This window comes from Petaurus breviceps, unplaced genomic scaffold, assembly GCF_028583685.1.
Source record: "Petaurus breviceps papuanus isolate PSGF00001 unplaced genomic scaffold, PetGlider_PUasm1.0 178, whole genome shotgun sequence".
In the NCBI taxonomy this organism is placed as follows: domain Eukaryota; kingdom Metazoa; phylum Chordata; class Mammalia; order Diprotodontia; family Petauridae; genus Petaurus; species Petaurus breviceps.
This window is the reverse complement of record NW_027185777.1, coordinates 37661813-37677096: the sequence shown is the minus strand read 5'-3', so window position 1 is coordinate 37677096 and position 15284 is coordinate 37661813. Positions and strand designations below refer to the sequence as shown.

General features: G+C 36.0%; 1 protein-coding gene across 1 annotated transcript in view; it reads right to left on the bottom strand.

Annotated features, from left to right (window-relative positions):
• Positions 1-15284, bottom strand: part of LOC138159851 (receptor-type tyrosine-protein phosphatase N2-like) — a 1065359-nt gene that overhangs the window by 381894 nt on the left and 668181 nt on the right. The window contains exons 7-9 of the mRNA XM_069086126.1: positions 12699-12950; positions 10926-10966; positions 8880-9265 (exon numbers count right to left, since the gene is read on the bottom strand). Coding sequence (XP_068942227.1) covers positions 8880-9265; positions 10926-10966; positions 12699-12950 — 679 coding nt within the window. The remainder of the gene's footprint in view (positions 1-8879; positions 9266-10925; positions 10967-12698; positions 12951-15284) is intronic.

Here is a 15284-nt window from a genome sequence, read left to right as displayed (position 1 = left end):
TCTCCACTCAGTTATCAAAGTGACAAGTCTAAACACATCACAACACTATTCAATTATTTCTAGTGGCTCCACAATCAAATATAATGTCATCTGTTTGACTTTCAAAAAGCTTTATAACTTGGCCTTTTCCTACCTTTATAAGTCTTCTCACACTTTACCTGCCTCTACCATCTGGTTACACTGACCTCTTTGATATCTTTGCAGATAACATACCAGCTTTCAAAAGAATAACACTGATGTTCACAGCAGAAAGAGGAAAATTTGGAGGAGTGATAGGTTTAGCAAGGAAGAGCGTGGATTCTGTTTTTTGGAAATTTTGAGTTTGAAGTGCTGATAGAATTTACAAATGGGTATGTCTAGCAATATTGGAAAATCAAGTTCAAGAGAGAAATCATGGATAAATATGTAGATTTATGAGTCATTTGTGAAGAAATGATAACTGAACTCTTATGAGCCATGAAAGTCCCTCAGCATAAAATTCAGATAATGTGATGCTAAGAGAATAATAAACAATATATATTTGTAAAAACAGAAAGAGATGGTGATTATTCATCACCAAGTATACAAATCTATATGCATAGATATATTTGAGCTATTCTGACACTGAGTTGTTGGATAAACTTATCTCTGCCTTCTCAGACTGGGTTGGGTTGTGCTCACTGAGATGATTAACATGTGTTGGTCTGACATGATAGGGGACAGAACCTCAGGAGACAAGGGGGAGACTTTGAGCAGTAATAAATCTCATACTTGCTTGGAATATATTCCCCCTCAATCATATATATATATATTCCCCTTCAATCATATATATATATATACATATTATATATGTGTATATACACACACACATCTTTTTTTTAAAAATCTGATTTCCACTTGTAAGGAAAGAAAGGCTATAATTAAAATGTAATACAATACTGCTTTATTTTTGTGTAACATTCACAATAACTTTTCTTCTTCAAAAGTGCTTTTACATGATGGTCCCCATGAGGTAGAAGAGGAGGTATCCCTGTCACCATTTTTCAGATGAGAATGTCATATGGAGGCCCAGACTCTCCCAAGGTCATTCAGCAAGTTAGTGTCAGAAACAGGAAAAAGACCTAGGTCTCCTAGATTAGTTTGCTTTCTATTACAGTACATTACCTTCCATGAAAGGACATTTTTCTAGCCCTTTCCTTATGGTAAGGGTTATTAAATTTTATAATGGATAACTAAGGCAGGTTCTGCAATCTTCTTCCCTAGAGGACTTTAAAAATAGGATAGATTCTCATCTGTCCAGATAGCTTAAGTGCAATTTTGCCTGGAGGTAGGAGAATGGACAGGGCGATTTTTGAAGTCCTTTTTAAACCTTTTGATTCTACTTGCTGAAGTTATGAATACTAAGAATATGCCTGATATTTTATAGTAACATTTCTCTAAATTATGTATTCTGACTAAATTCTTATAAAATATGGTGCTGTCAAAGATGACGACAGAAATGACATATTTGTAAGGCTAGTCATACACTAAATAAATAAATGATTATTAGGAAGGTAAGTGTATGATTTGCAAATTAACTGATTGACTTTTCTGATATGGTAGAAAACTTTGTTGACATGAAGAAAAAGCAGGAAAGGAATCTATAATTAATTTTCTAACTGTAGAATAGTGAAAGTTATCTGTCAATAAGGCTTGATGTAGGGGAAAACTGTGATATGGATAAAGGTTCCCCTAGCATCTTCTCTTGTATAGGCTTGCCTTTTCCCCAGGGATATGCTAGAGCAGACTCTGACAATTAACCCATTGTTAAATTTTCATTGTAAACATTTATACCTCAGAAACCAATAATTGCTATAAATTAGCCTTAATTTCTTGCTTTGTTGATTTTCTGGACTTAATAAAGTATTAATAATGCAGATTAACTTAAAAGTTGTATGCATATATTTTCTTTCATCCCCTGGAGAGTCAGTTGTTAAACATTTGTCAACAGCCCTGCATTGCATGATAAACACGGCTTGAGCTCATCATGCTAAGGGAATGAAGTCAATATCAGGATGGAAACCTAATGATTATAGGTTGCTGATGCTGCTGATGATGAAAAAGAGGAGAAGAAGCAGAAGGAGAAAGAAGAGGAGGAAGAAGAGAAGGAGAAAGAAGAGGAGATGGGAAAGAATATGTGTTGTGCTTTAATATTTCCAAGTGCTTCAAGTCTATTATTTCATTTGACCTTCATAACACCCCTGCCTTTCACACTCCTCCTTGACTTTTCTTGGGTTTCTCTGCAAGACCTTTTTTTCTCAGTTTTCCCTTCCCAACCAATGCCCTTGTTTTTGGTATTTCCAAATACTCCTACTCCCAGCTAACTGAAATATATCTGTCTAGTATCACTCCACTCAAGTAGGAATGCTGCAGATGGACAATGGCCTGGGCTTGGGAATAAACTGGCAGAAAAGAAACAGCACAACTAAATTTGGGAAATATATAAATGGGCCATGACTACAAAAGTGAGTGGACCAGACATGTATCAGGATTGAGCAGGAACAAACGTACAGCTCTTCTGCTGTATTGTTTTACTAGAAATGTTCTAACAAGGAGAAGAAGGCATCCAGCAGGTTGGGTTGACCCCTCTATGAAGGATCCACAGACAGAAAGACACCACTGCTGACACAAAGAAAAATTAAGATTGGAAGAAGATCACTTATTCAATAGGTCATTTTATCTATGCATATAGCTGGCCTATCTGAGCATGACCCATAGGTCCCTTCAACATGACTGATCTTGTTTGTTTTCTGTAGTATTAGAAGGACAAACTTGTAAGAAACTTTAGAAATGATCTCATTTAATCTCTTACTTGATATGAGTCAATTATTATCAATAATAATTAATATTAATGATTACTACTAATTATTATACCTAACAGTTATAAAGCATTAAAGTTTGCAAAGGACTTTACAAATATTATCTCATTTAATCTTCACGACAGCCTTGGGAGGTAGGTGCCATTATTATTCCCATTTTACAGATGAGAAAACTGAGAAAGAGGTTAAGTGACTTGCCCAGGTTTTCACAACTAGTAAGTGACTAAGGGCAGATATGAATTTAGATCTCCTAGACTCTAGGCCCAGCACTCTATTTCAGGTGCCTCATCTTCAGTAACTTGCCCAGGGTCAGCTGGTTTTATCCATCCATTCATTCAAGACCATATCTGATTGAATTATTGAATATCTATTTGTTTAAAACACTATGCTCTCTGTTTTTTTTTTCTTTCTTGACCATGCTCTTTCGAAGTTCAAGACTTTAGTAATTATATGTTTCACTTTTCCAAAGTAAATTCAATGTACTAGCTCAACATATCTCTTTTATTCAGGTGTACCAGAAGAAACAAGAATACATTTTTTGAGCTGAATTGGATATCCGTTCCAGAAGCAGAGCCTTTTAGCATCAGGATGGTATCATAAGGTCACAGATTTGGAGCTCAAAGGAACACTACAGGACACTGAGTCAAATCATCACACTTAACAGATGAGAAAACAGGCCTAGAGAACTAAAACGACTTGCTCACACATAAAGAAGTGGCCATCAGAATTGTAACTGAGGTCCTCCTGACTCCAAGACCAGTGCCTTAGACATGCTAACTCAAACCTTGGTGACTTTGTAACATCCTAATCCAATCCTATTATTTTATGAAGAAGTGAACTGAAGTCTAGAGGTGAAGTGACTTCCATGGTCACAAAATAAGCACTAAGACTAAGGACTAAATCTGGTTCAAGCTCCAGCTGTCTTTCCACCACACTACATGACCTCCCTTCCAACACTAAGTACCACAAATCTATGTGTGGAGTGTAATAGCCCTGCTATAGGTTTTTGGAGGATTTATGAATCCAATTAAAAGTCAGTTTCTTTTCTGCTAAGAAAAAAGTAGTCTTTTGTTTGTTTTCTTCCAAGCTTCAAAACACATTTCTATCCTGGGATCTCTTCCTCCCACCCTAAGATTAAATGGTTCAAACATAGGTTGATAAAATATTCCTCCTAAAGAGAATAAGGCTTGCTCTTTACTCAGTCTTGACTAAGCCTTCTAGTTCATAAAGAGGATAAAAGTGAAAATGACAAACCAACTAAACCAAATAGCAAGTCATTAAGTCACATCCTATCATATCAGAAAATGTGAAAAGCAAAATGATGCTCTGATGAAAATGAGACACATTCTTCCGCCAGCCAAATTTCAATGGAAAAATAGAGAACATGTCAGTGACCAGGTCACAGTTTACTCTAAAGGCCAGTATGGATATGAAGCTCTTAATCTTTGATGCATCATAGATCCTTTTGGTAAGCTGGTAAAACCTATGGACCCCTTTTCAGAATTTTTAAAAAATTAATAATTGAAGAAAGTGCTATATTTTAGTTAGAGATTAGTGAAAACAAAGATGCAATTTAATCCATTGGAATGTATTGTACATTATTGTACATATTACATGTAATATACAAATTACATTTTTGTATATATTATATGTAATGTTCATATTATATGTAACATGCATATTATATGTAACATATTCCAACCAATCCTTGGATTTCAGGTTTAGAACTTCTTTTTAGTGATTCTGGCTGGTATTGGCAAATATGTAAATAAGTAGCATGGAGATTAATAGCAGCAGCTACCATATTGGGGTGTTTTAAGAATTAAATGAGTTAATAATTGTAAAGCACTTAGCATGATGCTTGGCAAATAGGAAGTACTATATAAATGTTAGATATTATAATCATTATTGTTACTATTATTATTATATTAAATAATTATGGTCTAGTTTATTTTTCTTTTTAAAGGACCAGATTACCTTTCATTCTTAGAGACATTTCCTAATCACTTCTATCCCAAACTCTCCCCCACCTCAAATTATTAAAACAATCCATTACTTGATCCACACAATTTTAAATTGAATTCCTGGGTCCCTCTCGCCCAACTGAAAATCTAAATTTGTTGACTGCCAAGCAATCTGTCAATAAAAGCAACACTCTCTAGGCATCATTGATGGGAAAACATCAGCTGTAGTACTATCCTTTGCCAGCATCAGAAGAATTCTGGAAGTAAAGTTTACATTCTCTTCACTGTGAATCTAGCAAACAAATGAAAAGGCAAAGGAGAAACAAACAAAAATAAACCAATGTAATCTAAATGATGACTTTCTGACTCTAAAACATATTTTAAATGCAAAATATGCACATCTAAGGTCCATTTCTTCTGTGGGAACAGAGGAACATGCTGAAATCCTCATTTTCTACTGGAAAGTCACCAGCAGCCAAAAAGGAAATGGTCCATTTCGACAGGTTTCTTTCCATCAGAAAGTGCTGAGGCAGCACCTGAGAGGCTTTCCTAGACAATTGCCTACACTGAAACTGTCATTTCACTGGTGAGATTAGCCCTGATGTATAGTATGGATTGGTATGGATTGCCTTGCTCTAAGCTTCTGAAAGGTCACTAGACAAACAGCAGGAGTCATCTATTGTTCTCCCTGTTGACAAGTCAGCTGCCATTTTGACAAGTCTTTAAAACTATCAGAAATCTGTTTCTTTAAGAATTACATGGAGATGTTCATCTCTACTTTGAGGTACAATTAAAACCCAGCATCTCAGCAGTAAAGCCTGCAGTTCTAGCCATCTTAAGCTGCATATGCAAAGCCTGGGCAGTCGGAGACTGTAATACAGTGAATGAATCACCTCTGATATCTGTCAACTATCCCATCGAGTACATAGAAAGGCAGAAAGTAACAAGCTTCAAGACCTGCCATATGAATACAGGAGGCTCCTTAGCCCAATTGCTACAGGTTGTAGCTGCAAAATAGAAGCTCTATCACTATCACAACAGCTAGATGATAAAAAACAAAAGTAGGCGAATCAATATAAAGTGTAAAGTGGCATTTTTAAGAGGCAGCCACATCTGTTATCCAAAGGCTTTTCTTTATAAAAAGCAATAGAATGATGTTTAAAATCAATACAACAACCTTCCATACTGATTATCATAATCACATGAGCACCTACTGTTGCTTTAATAGCTCATAATAATCATTATCAGCTTATTAAGTATACACCTGACTTGGCTACTGTCAAATGAAAATGGATGGTGAGGTGCCTGTATTGGCCATGTTCCATGCCTAGAATGTTCTTCCTACTCATCTCTTCCTCCTGGATGCCCTAGCTTCTTTCAAGGGTCAAGAACCCTCTATTACAGGAAGTTTTCCTTTATTCTCCCAGTATTATTTCTGTCATTCTGAAAAATTACTTTGTATTCTATGCACGTGCTGTATATTGCCTTACATATGAATATGTTTTGTCTCCCCCATAGAATGTAAACTCCTTGAGGATAAGGGATGTTTAGTTTCTTGTTTCATATACCCAGTGTCTAACACAGTGTCAGGAACATGATAGATGCTTAAAAAATACTTGTAAATTGAATAGAACTGCATAACAAATTCTGTAATAAAAACCACAAAGACAGAGACAAATGAGCAAACAAACACATATTTTTGAACAAAAGAGAGAAAAACAGAGCTATCTTGATGAAAGATCTTATTGGGAAAAATAAGTCAATGTGTTTTCTAATAAAAGATTAAAAATCTCAACCACTAAAACTTACCCCCAAAACACCATCAACAAAAGCTGAAAATAGTCTTGAATAAGACTATCAACATTCAGGCAAAAGCTGTCATCTCACCATGTGGTACAAACCCAACCACAACAAATTTTCTGTGCAGTTCTGGTATGGAACTGTTTTCTCTACTAATGATATTACTGATAGCTGGGAAGTGGCAACAGCTAACACATGCTGGTAGATTTAAACTCTTGTTGGGAATAATGAGAAGGAAAAAATAACCTTTGAAATTATCATTGTCAGAGAGACAAATTCAGGTTTCACATAAACTTTTTTTTTTCTCATTGCTCAAAATCATTGAAAAGTCAATGACTTTTGCATCCCTTTTTATCTACCCTAATGCCAATATGATGATCAACCTTAATAAAAATGAAGTTTACTTTTTAAAGGGAAAGGGAAAAAAAAGAATATCTGAACCACTGAATGCATTTTTCTCCTTTGAAATATTGCTTTGGTTGCTTGAGGGGAAATAGCATATTTTAAAAATAAAGTAAAGCATCAAATGTCAGATTCATTAATGATATAACCTGCAAAAAATGGGGTCCACTGCTTTTAGCTTGTTGGGTACATGGTGTTTGGATTCCTATTCATGTTACTTTCAGATCAAAATGAGACAGAGGAAGGAACACTTTGTTACTGTGAATCTTTTCTCCCCTGGTGCATGACTCACATCCTGCTATTTGGGATACTTTCATGTCAAATATTTAAAGCTTGTATTCTTATAATGGAGGAAAAGAAACTAGTATATAGCATACATTATTAGAACATCGCATACCAGAACTCTAGCATATTCGGTCCAAAAAAACTCAGAGCCTAGCCCTAACAGAATAATGAAGTCTTCCATTTCCGTTCTACCTGAAGTAAACTTCCAAGACAAAAGCTAGTGTTGAATTCAGAAATAGAAACTGTATCATCTTGAATATCAACATTCCTACTGCACTAGCTTCAGTCACCACATTTATTTTTTCAAGTGAAACACAGGTACAATAGCCACTATCCAAACAAACTCTGTATTCTGGAGCACCCAGGGGACAGTGACCTGGGAGTGGCCAGAGCATTAGTAGGGAACCCTGGGAAGTGAAATATAACTAATGTTAGTTGGCAGGACAAAGTACCTTGTTTAAGGATCTCAGGTATAGGACATCAAGGCAGGGCTTTGCCACCCTGTAACTGTGTGACCTTGGGCTGGAAGCTTAAATCTCTCTGACTGATTTTTTCTGTAAATGAGAAGAGTGGACTCTATGATCTGTAGGGTCCCTTCCATTTCTAACATTCTACGATTCTAGGCAAAAGGAAATGATCTCTTAAGTCTGTTCCCTTCTCTCAGCTTCTGCCGTAGTTTAGACCTCTTTGCCTCATGCCTGGATTATTGCGAAAGCCTCACAAGGGACCTCCCTGTCTCTGATCTCTCCCTTCTCCAATATATCCTTCATGTAGCTGTGAAACTGATATACCTAAAACATGGTTTGGACAATGTCATTCCTGTGCTCCAGAAGTCTCAGGGGTTTCCTCTTGCCTCTAGGATAAAATAACTTCGCTCTTTGCTATTTAAAACACTTAGCAGTCGTTCTCATCTATTTTTCTAGTCTGATTTTACATTACTCTCTTTCATATACTCCAGACAAACTATTCTGACTTTTTATTCCCCATAAACAAATACCATTTCTAACTCATGTGCCTTTCAGAGACTGTCTCTCATGTCTGGAGTATTCTTCCCTCTTCGCCTCCCTTCAAGCTAAGGTTCAAACATCATGTCCTGCACAAGGCCTTTTCTGATTCCTCCTTGGACTACCAAATAAAACCAAAATCTAGCAATGGTTTGAAATCACCTTGTGTTTATTTGGAATTTACTTATCTGTGTACATATTGCTCCCCTCTTAACCCTGCCACTCAGAATGTGAGTTTTTGATGGGTGGGGACCATTTATTAGTGGTCTTTTTATCCACAGCAATTAGCACAGTGCCTGAAAAGTAATGGACTCTTAATAAATGAATGCTTGTTGAATTGAAATGACTTGAGTTCTCTAAATCCTACTCCAAAGATACAGCTCAAATGTATTCACATAGCCCTAAAATTCATTATAATGCATGCTTACTGTATACTTTGTAACATATACACACAAAACACCATACATATATATACACACCCACATATAGGCACACATACATGCATATGTATATGTATGCATATATGTGTATATATATATAGATACATATATACCACACATATAAGTAATTTGGAGCTTTCTACTTACTCTATTTCTGTCACAATGTAGCCATATTCTTCCTCATCAGAAGACTTCACTTCTAATTGTAGGCCTTCCCCAGGAATTTTGGGAGGTCCTTCAGAGAGCTTTTCATCTTCTTTCAGAGTACCCTGCATCCAGTCCTGAAACTCTACAAATTCATTGGCATCAGGGTCAGCATTTGGTTTCTTCTCTGCTGTCAGTTCTTGGGAATAGGTCTCACTTTTCACATTTTCAACCCCAGCATTCTCCTCTTCAGAGGAAAAGGAAGATTCGATATCTTCTGATTTCTTGGTCTCTGTTTTAAAGGGCTTTTCAGAAGGGGGTCCTCCAGGCAAACGTTGGGTCTTCCGCTCATTATCAAGGCCCAACAATTGGGTATCCAAACTTTTTACCTAGTAGAAGTGGAAGAAAATGCAATTATAAAGCAACTTCCTGAAGGAGAACAGGCCATTGTGGTCCAGGGAATTCGTAATAAAATCTTTCATTTGGAACTAACCAGGAATGAAAATACAGACAGAAGAGAGATGTAATAAAAATCATATTAACAGTTAGTATTTAGAGAATGTTTTGATGTTTACAAAGAGTTTTATAAATATTACCTCATTTTATCCTCACAATAAAATATTATCACCTCACAATACATATTAGTTCATTTTATCCTCACAATAACCCTGGAAGTTAGGTATTATTATCTCCATTTTGTAGATGGGGAAACAGAGGCTCCCTTAGCATCTTAATCTAGAAGCTAAAGAAAATATCAGGGGAAAGATAGAAATCTATGCAAAGGAAAGGATAGCTGTTTCAATTAAAGAACTGTCCTTCTCTAACTCCAGCTGTGATACCACCACCTCGGTAATGTTAGCAGTCAGTATGACACATAGTGCTGGATTTGGAGTCAGAGAATTTGAGTCTGCCATGGTAACTTACTGTTTGACCTTGGCTAAATCCTGAAACCTCTCTGGGCATACATAAGCTTCTACATCCTGGAGTCTATTTTATTAATAACCTGAATACATAGGATTACAGAGTTAGAGTTCAGAATGTACTCAAAGGTCATCTAACACAACCCACTCATTTTATAGAAGAGGAACTGAAGCCCAGGAAGGCCAAATAACATACCAAATCAAACAAGTAGTAAATTTGAACTCAGTTCTTCTGACTCTACAACTAGTATTCTTTATATTGGGGCACAAAACCTTTGAGTGGCCTATTGGTATCTAATGATGACACAGGTCACAAGACTGGCTACCATTTTGACTCATTTAAAAAAAAATTAACTCAGTGTATCACCTATTTTATATTATTTTTTACCATGATAACATCCATTCCCCATAATATAAGTGAAACACTGGGATTTGTTTTATAGCCATATGTGCTACATCACATTTATTGTGTAAAAAAAGAGAAAACTACAATGCAAATAATGGATTTTAAAACTCTTTAGACAAATAAGCAGAATGATCATCTTAATATAAACACTAACCCAAATTAGGGTCCAGGGTGGAGTCAACATATAAAATTTAAGGTAGCACATTACATACATTTAAATTTAAACCAGCAATTCAGACATGCTTTTATAACTCATTCAATGTGTCTATCACATATCCTTACCTTTTGTAATAGTTTATTTAATATATGCTAACTCACTATTATACTTTCCTCAGATAAAGACTAAACATTTTCTATTATCTGGCCAAATACAGCTGCTAAAGATTTCCCTCAAGGGAAAAAATGTTGAACTGCCTTCTTGAGAATATCAAAAGCAAAAGGAAAAAAAATGAATGCATTATATTCTGAATGGTCTTCAACTCATAAAGTTTTGCACAGATTCCAAAGTCAACACCAGTTCTGCGTAAATGATGCATTCTTTTTACTGGTCACATGTTTTTAAAATGAGCTTCCTCCATGGTTTTATGAACTGATAACTGCAGCATTAATTTGTTCTACAGATTTGCTTCTGAGGAGAATTGTTATATCATTTACAGCCATAACCCAGGATTAATAAACCTCCCCATGACATGTAGTATTACAATGGAAAAAAGAGATTTTTACCTTCTCATCAATTTCATCATCACTTTCCTGCAATCTGTTACCTGTAAAAGATATGAATTTCTTATCAACATTCTCATCATTCTCATATCACAGCAATGTGTCATATCATATTTAAATCAGATAATCATACAGCATACTCCCTTATAGTGTAGATTGGCAATGAACTGTTCTAATTAAAAAGATAAACTAAATCTACTTGGAATGCAGGAAACAGTGTTCTTATTCATTCAAGTGGGATAGAAGCTGAGGGATATGCATCCAGTTCAGTCATACATCATTGCCCGACTTAGTATCTTAACTCTTCTTGCCCAAACCAACAAGAAATCCAGAGTGCCTGACAGTCATTCATATTTATGCAATAATAAAACAAAAGCTCTAAGCACAAGCACACAGCCCTGTTGAACCGACTTTTCAGAATTAAAAGTCTTCAGATGGACGGCTTTAAGGTTACTTGTTGAAATGATTATGTACTCTTTTTTTTAAAGAAAGCTGGACATAATGGAGATGTGAAATTCCATGCACAATCCTTGTGTTACTGTTGTTTTTCTACTATGTACAAAGAGGCTTGTTTTAACTAATGTTTGTGTTAACATCAGAGTCATAAAATAATTAAATGATTGTGAGGCTGTTACTGTGGAGGGGAAACTCTAGATTTCCTCTCTAGTGTTTAATGAATGACCGATAGGTGAAAAGAACAGTGCTTTAAGCACAAGGGGTAGATAGGTGGCACAGTAGCCCAGAGCCAGGAAAACTCCTCTTCCTGAGTTCAAATCCAGCATTAGACAATTACCAGCTGTGTGACCCTGGGCAAATCACTTAACCCTGCCTCAGTTCCCTCATCTGTAAAATGAGCTGGAGAAAGAAATAACAAACCATTTTAGTGTCTTTGTAAAAGAAAGAAACAAACAAACCCAAATGGGGTCACAAAGAGGCAGACGTGATTGTAAAATGACTGAACAACAAAACTCTTCAAGGTCGAATATAAGTTATCTGTGGATAGAACCATGTCTTAAGGGTCCCTTTGTATCACTCATCATTTAAAGTGTAGGTATTCAACCAGCATTTGTTGATCAAAGGAAATGTATGCCAATGTGGAGTTGACTTTGCCAATTACAAAAACATTTTGTCTCTGAAGCCAAGTCAGACTTTGTTCTAGGCAGGCCCCTGTATACTCCCCACACCCTGTCCCTTATCAAAAAAGACTTAGAGGAGAACAATGGTGGAAGAAGTTACCAGTCCTCAATAAAACTAAGTAATGACTTAGCTTATCAGGAAGCTCAGTCCTGAAAAAAGAAGACCAGGAGAATCTCACTAGATCTTCTCAGTCAAGTGGAAAGTCATTGTCTGGGGAATGAAGCCATAGCATAAGTCCAAAGCTGGAGTAATTCCTTTTTCATTTTATTGTTCCCATATATGAAAACAGCCACTCTCAGAATCCAAAACACTTACCACTATTATTTTTTTTTAAATCTCAGTCTCTGCACCAAGGAATTATACATCCTCAGAGACAGTAATTTGCTTTTCAACATAATTGCCTGGGTAGATTTAGCCTGTTCAGAGAGCTTGTAGCAGCAAAGTTCAAATGGATAAAAATCATTACCACAAATCCCTGACTCCTGAATAGAAACCATATCTCAGGTTTCAGATAACCCTTACATCTCTCAGTGGCACCTTAACTCCATCCCTCCCCACCCCTGAAATAGTATACAAAATCTAATTGACCATGGATGGGATTTTATTTCATGAGGAAATCCAAGAAGCAAGGTCTCTCACTTTGTAAATTATCTTCAACCATCAAGCCATTCTGGTAGTCGTTTGATTCCAGACTGTTGATCCCTTTCATTTCTTGTTCTCTTTGTTCTCCTTCAGCCTCAACTCCCACAATTCCTGGCACTTCTTCTGTATTTGAACTTTGCATGGCATCTGTGATCACATCGGCCATCTTTTCCAGCTCCAGGGGATTCAGACTGTCCACATCTCCCTGTTGTTTCCTCAGGTCCTTCAGGACATTCTGAATCAAGGTTTCTGTATTACCAAAGCAACACAAATGAAACATTTGTTTACATTTTAACAGAAGAGAAAAAAGTGAGGAGAGTATAGGGAATAGGTTTCCCAATCTTCAGGATGTAAAAATAGAGGCTAAAGGACAGAAATCTATTGAATCATGGAAGGTTGGACATGGAATTAGCATAAAATGTTCATTCTCTGGTTGTATCACTCAGTTTGCTCAGGGGACCTCTCAGTTTCTATTTACCAAAGGACATGGTTACCAAAGTTATTATATTTAATACATGGATGACTCTGGACAAGTTTCTTAACATCTCTGGGCCTCAGTTTCTCATCTCTTAAATGAAGGAGTTGTCCTGATTGGGGGATGCCTCAGTAGCTCCCCTATATTTAGATCAGGCCTCCAGCTATGCTTCACTTCAACCCATGGATTTTTTAACATGGCAGCTGGCATTATTATCCCTCTTATCTCCCACTCTCTTCCAGTTCAACAACCAGAATGAAATAAATTCTTGTCATTGCTCCTGGAAAGAGTGTGTTATTCTATTTCCTTATGACCCTAGTTTTCATCCCTGTGATTTTCCAACAAAAATATCCTCTCCCTTCACACCACTTCTTAATATATATATATATGTATATATATATATATATATATATATATATATATATATTGTCTTTCCCAATTAAAAAGTGAATTCCTTGAGGTAATGTATTTGCTTACCTGGTGCAGTACTTGGCACATATTTAAGTGTTTAATAAATATTTTATTTTTCATTCATTCATTACACTGAATGGTCTCTTTCCCCCATTCTAAATCTATGATCTTTTGATAATTTGATTCTATCCTGGACTTTTTGACATTATGCTTCACCATATTGAACAGTGATCTGACTATGTAAGACCTATAGAGAACTCAGAAGAACATCATAAAGTGTTTTCTTCCCTTGTAGGTAGGAGGGGAACGTTCACAATCTGGATCTGAGGTTTCATTGGTATAAGGTATGCTCAGCATGCAAACTTCCTCCTTAAATGTAGATGGTCAACTTACCTATAACTTAGTCTGATGAAATTGTCTAGAACCCTGACAGTTTAAATGGCTTGCCCTTCAAAATACAACATGTCAGAGGCAAGATATGAACACAGATCCTCCTGATTCCAAAACCACTTCTCTATGTACTACACCATGATGCCATTCAAAATGTGATTAATGAGTCAGAAAATGGATATTAAAGGAATTTCAATAGGGTGTGATTCAAGACTTGTTTTGCAAATATTGGAAGAGTGCTATTCAGAGAATGACTGATTGTTTCTACCTTCACTGGGAATAGAAAGAAAAAGGACTTAAGCAATAGTAACAGGAATATTAGATGACATAGGAGTGGAATGGATTGAAAATTAAAATGAGGTAGTTGAAAATCTAGCTGAAGAAGATTAAGTATGCTGACTTTAATAAACTTTTATGAAGTTATTGAATTATTAGGAAGGTTCTATGCTAAATACTGGTGATATAAAGACAAAAATGAAAACCAGTATCTGTTCTCAAGGAGCTTACATTCTACTGGGGAATAAAACATGAAAAAGATAAGTAAACAAAAATAATTATGACATGAAGAAAGCACTAACAACTCAGGAGATAAAGAAAAGTTTCTTGAAGACATGGAATCTGAGCTCAACAGTGAAGGTACCAACAGATTCTAAGAAGAGGAAATGAAGAGTAGGTTCATTCTCAGCATGGAAAATGGCATGGAGACAGGAAATGGAATGCTAAACTGGGAGAACAGCACATAGGGTGGACTGGCTAGAATATTTGGTCCATGAAAGGAGGTAATAGGAAATAAGTCTGGAAGAGTAGACTGGAGAAAGTTTGGGAAAGAATTCACACAAAAGTCTCTTTTCAGCCTTCAATTCAATAAAACCATTTAACAAAATGTCATTGCAAATATATATATATGCAATGACATTTTGTCAAATGTTTTTTTGAATTTACAGATATCTATCTATCTATATATAGAGAGAAAGAGAGAGAGAGAGAGAGAGAGAGAGAGAGAGAGAGAGAGAGAGAGAGAGAGAGAGATTCAGTGCTCAGTATTGACCAAGATACTAAGGCCTGCTAGATCGCTGTATTGTTTCAAGAAAGGTAGAGATGAATCAGAAACCATTCATATATTTCACATTCAAGATCATGACACTTTTAGTCAATCGAAAAACACTCATTAAGCATCAGCTATGGGCCAGGCAGGTGCTGGGGAAACAAAAGCATGAATTAAGTACCTTTACCTTCAAGAAGCTTGCATTCCTTCAGTGAAGATAACAAGAACATAATTATGTTTTATTTAAAAAAATAGCAGGGAA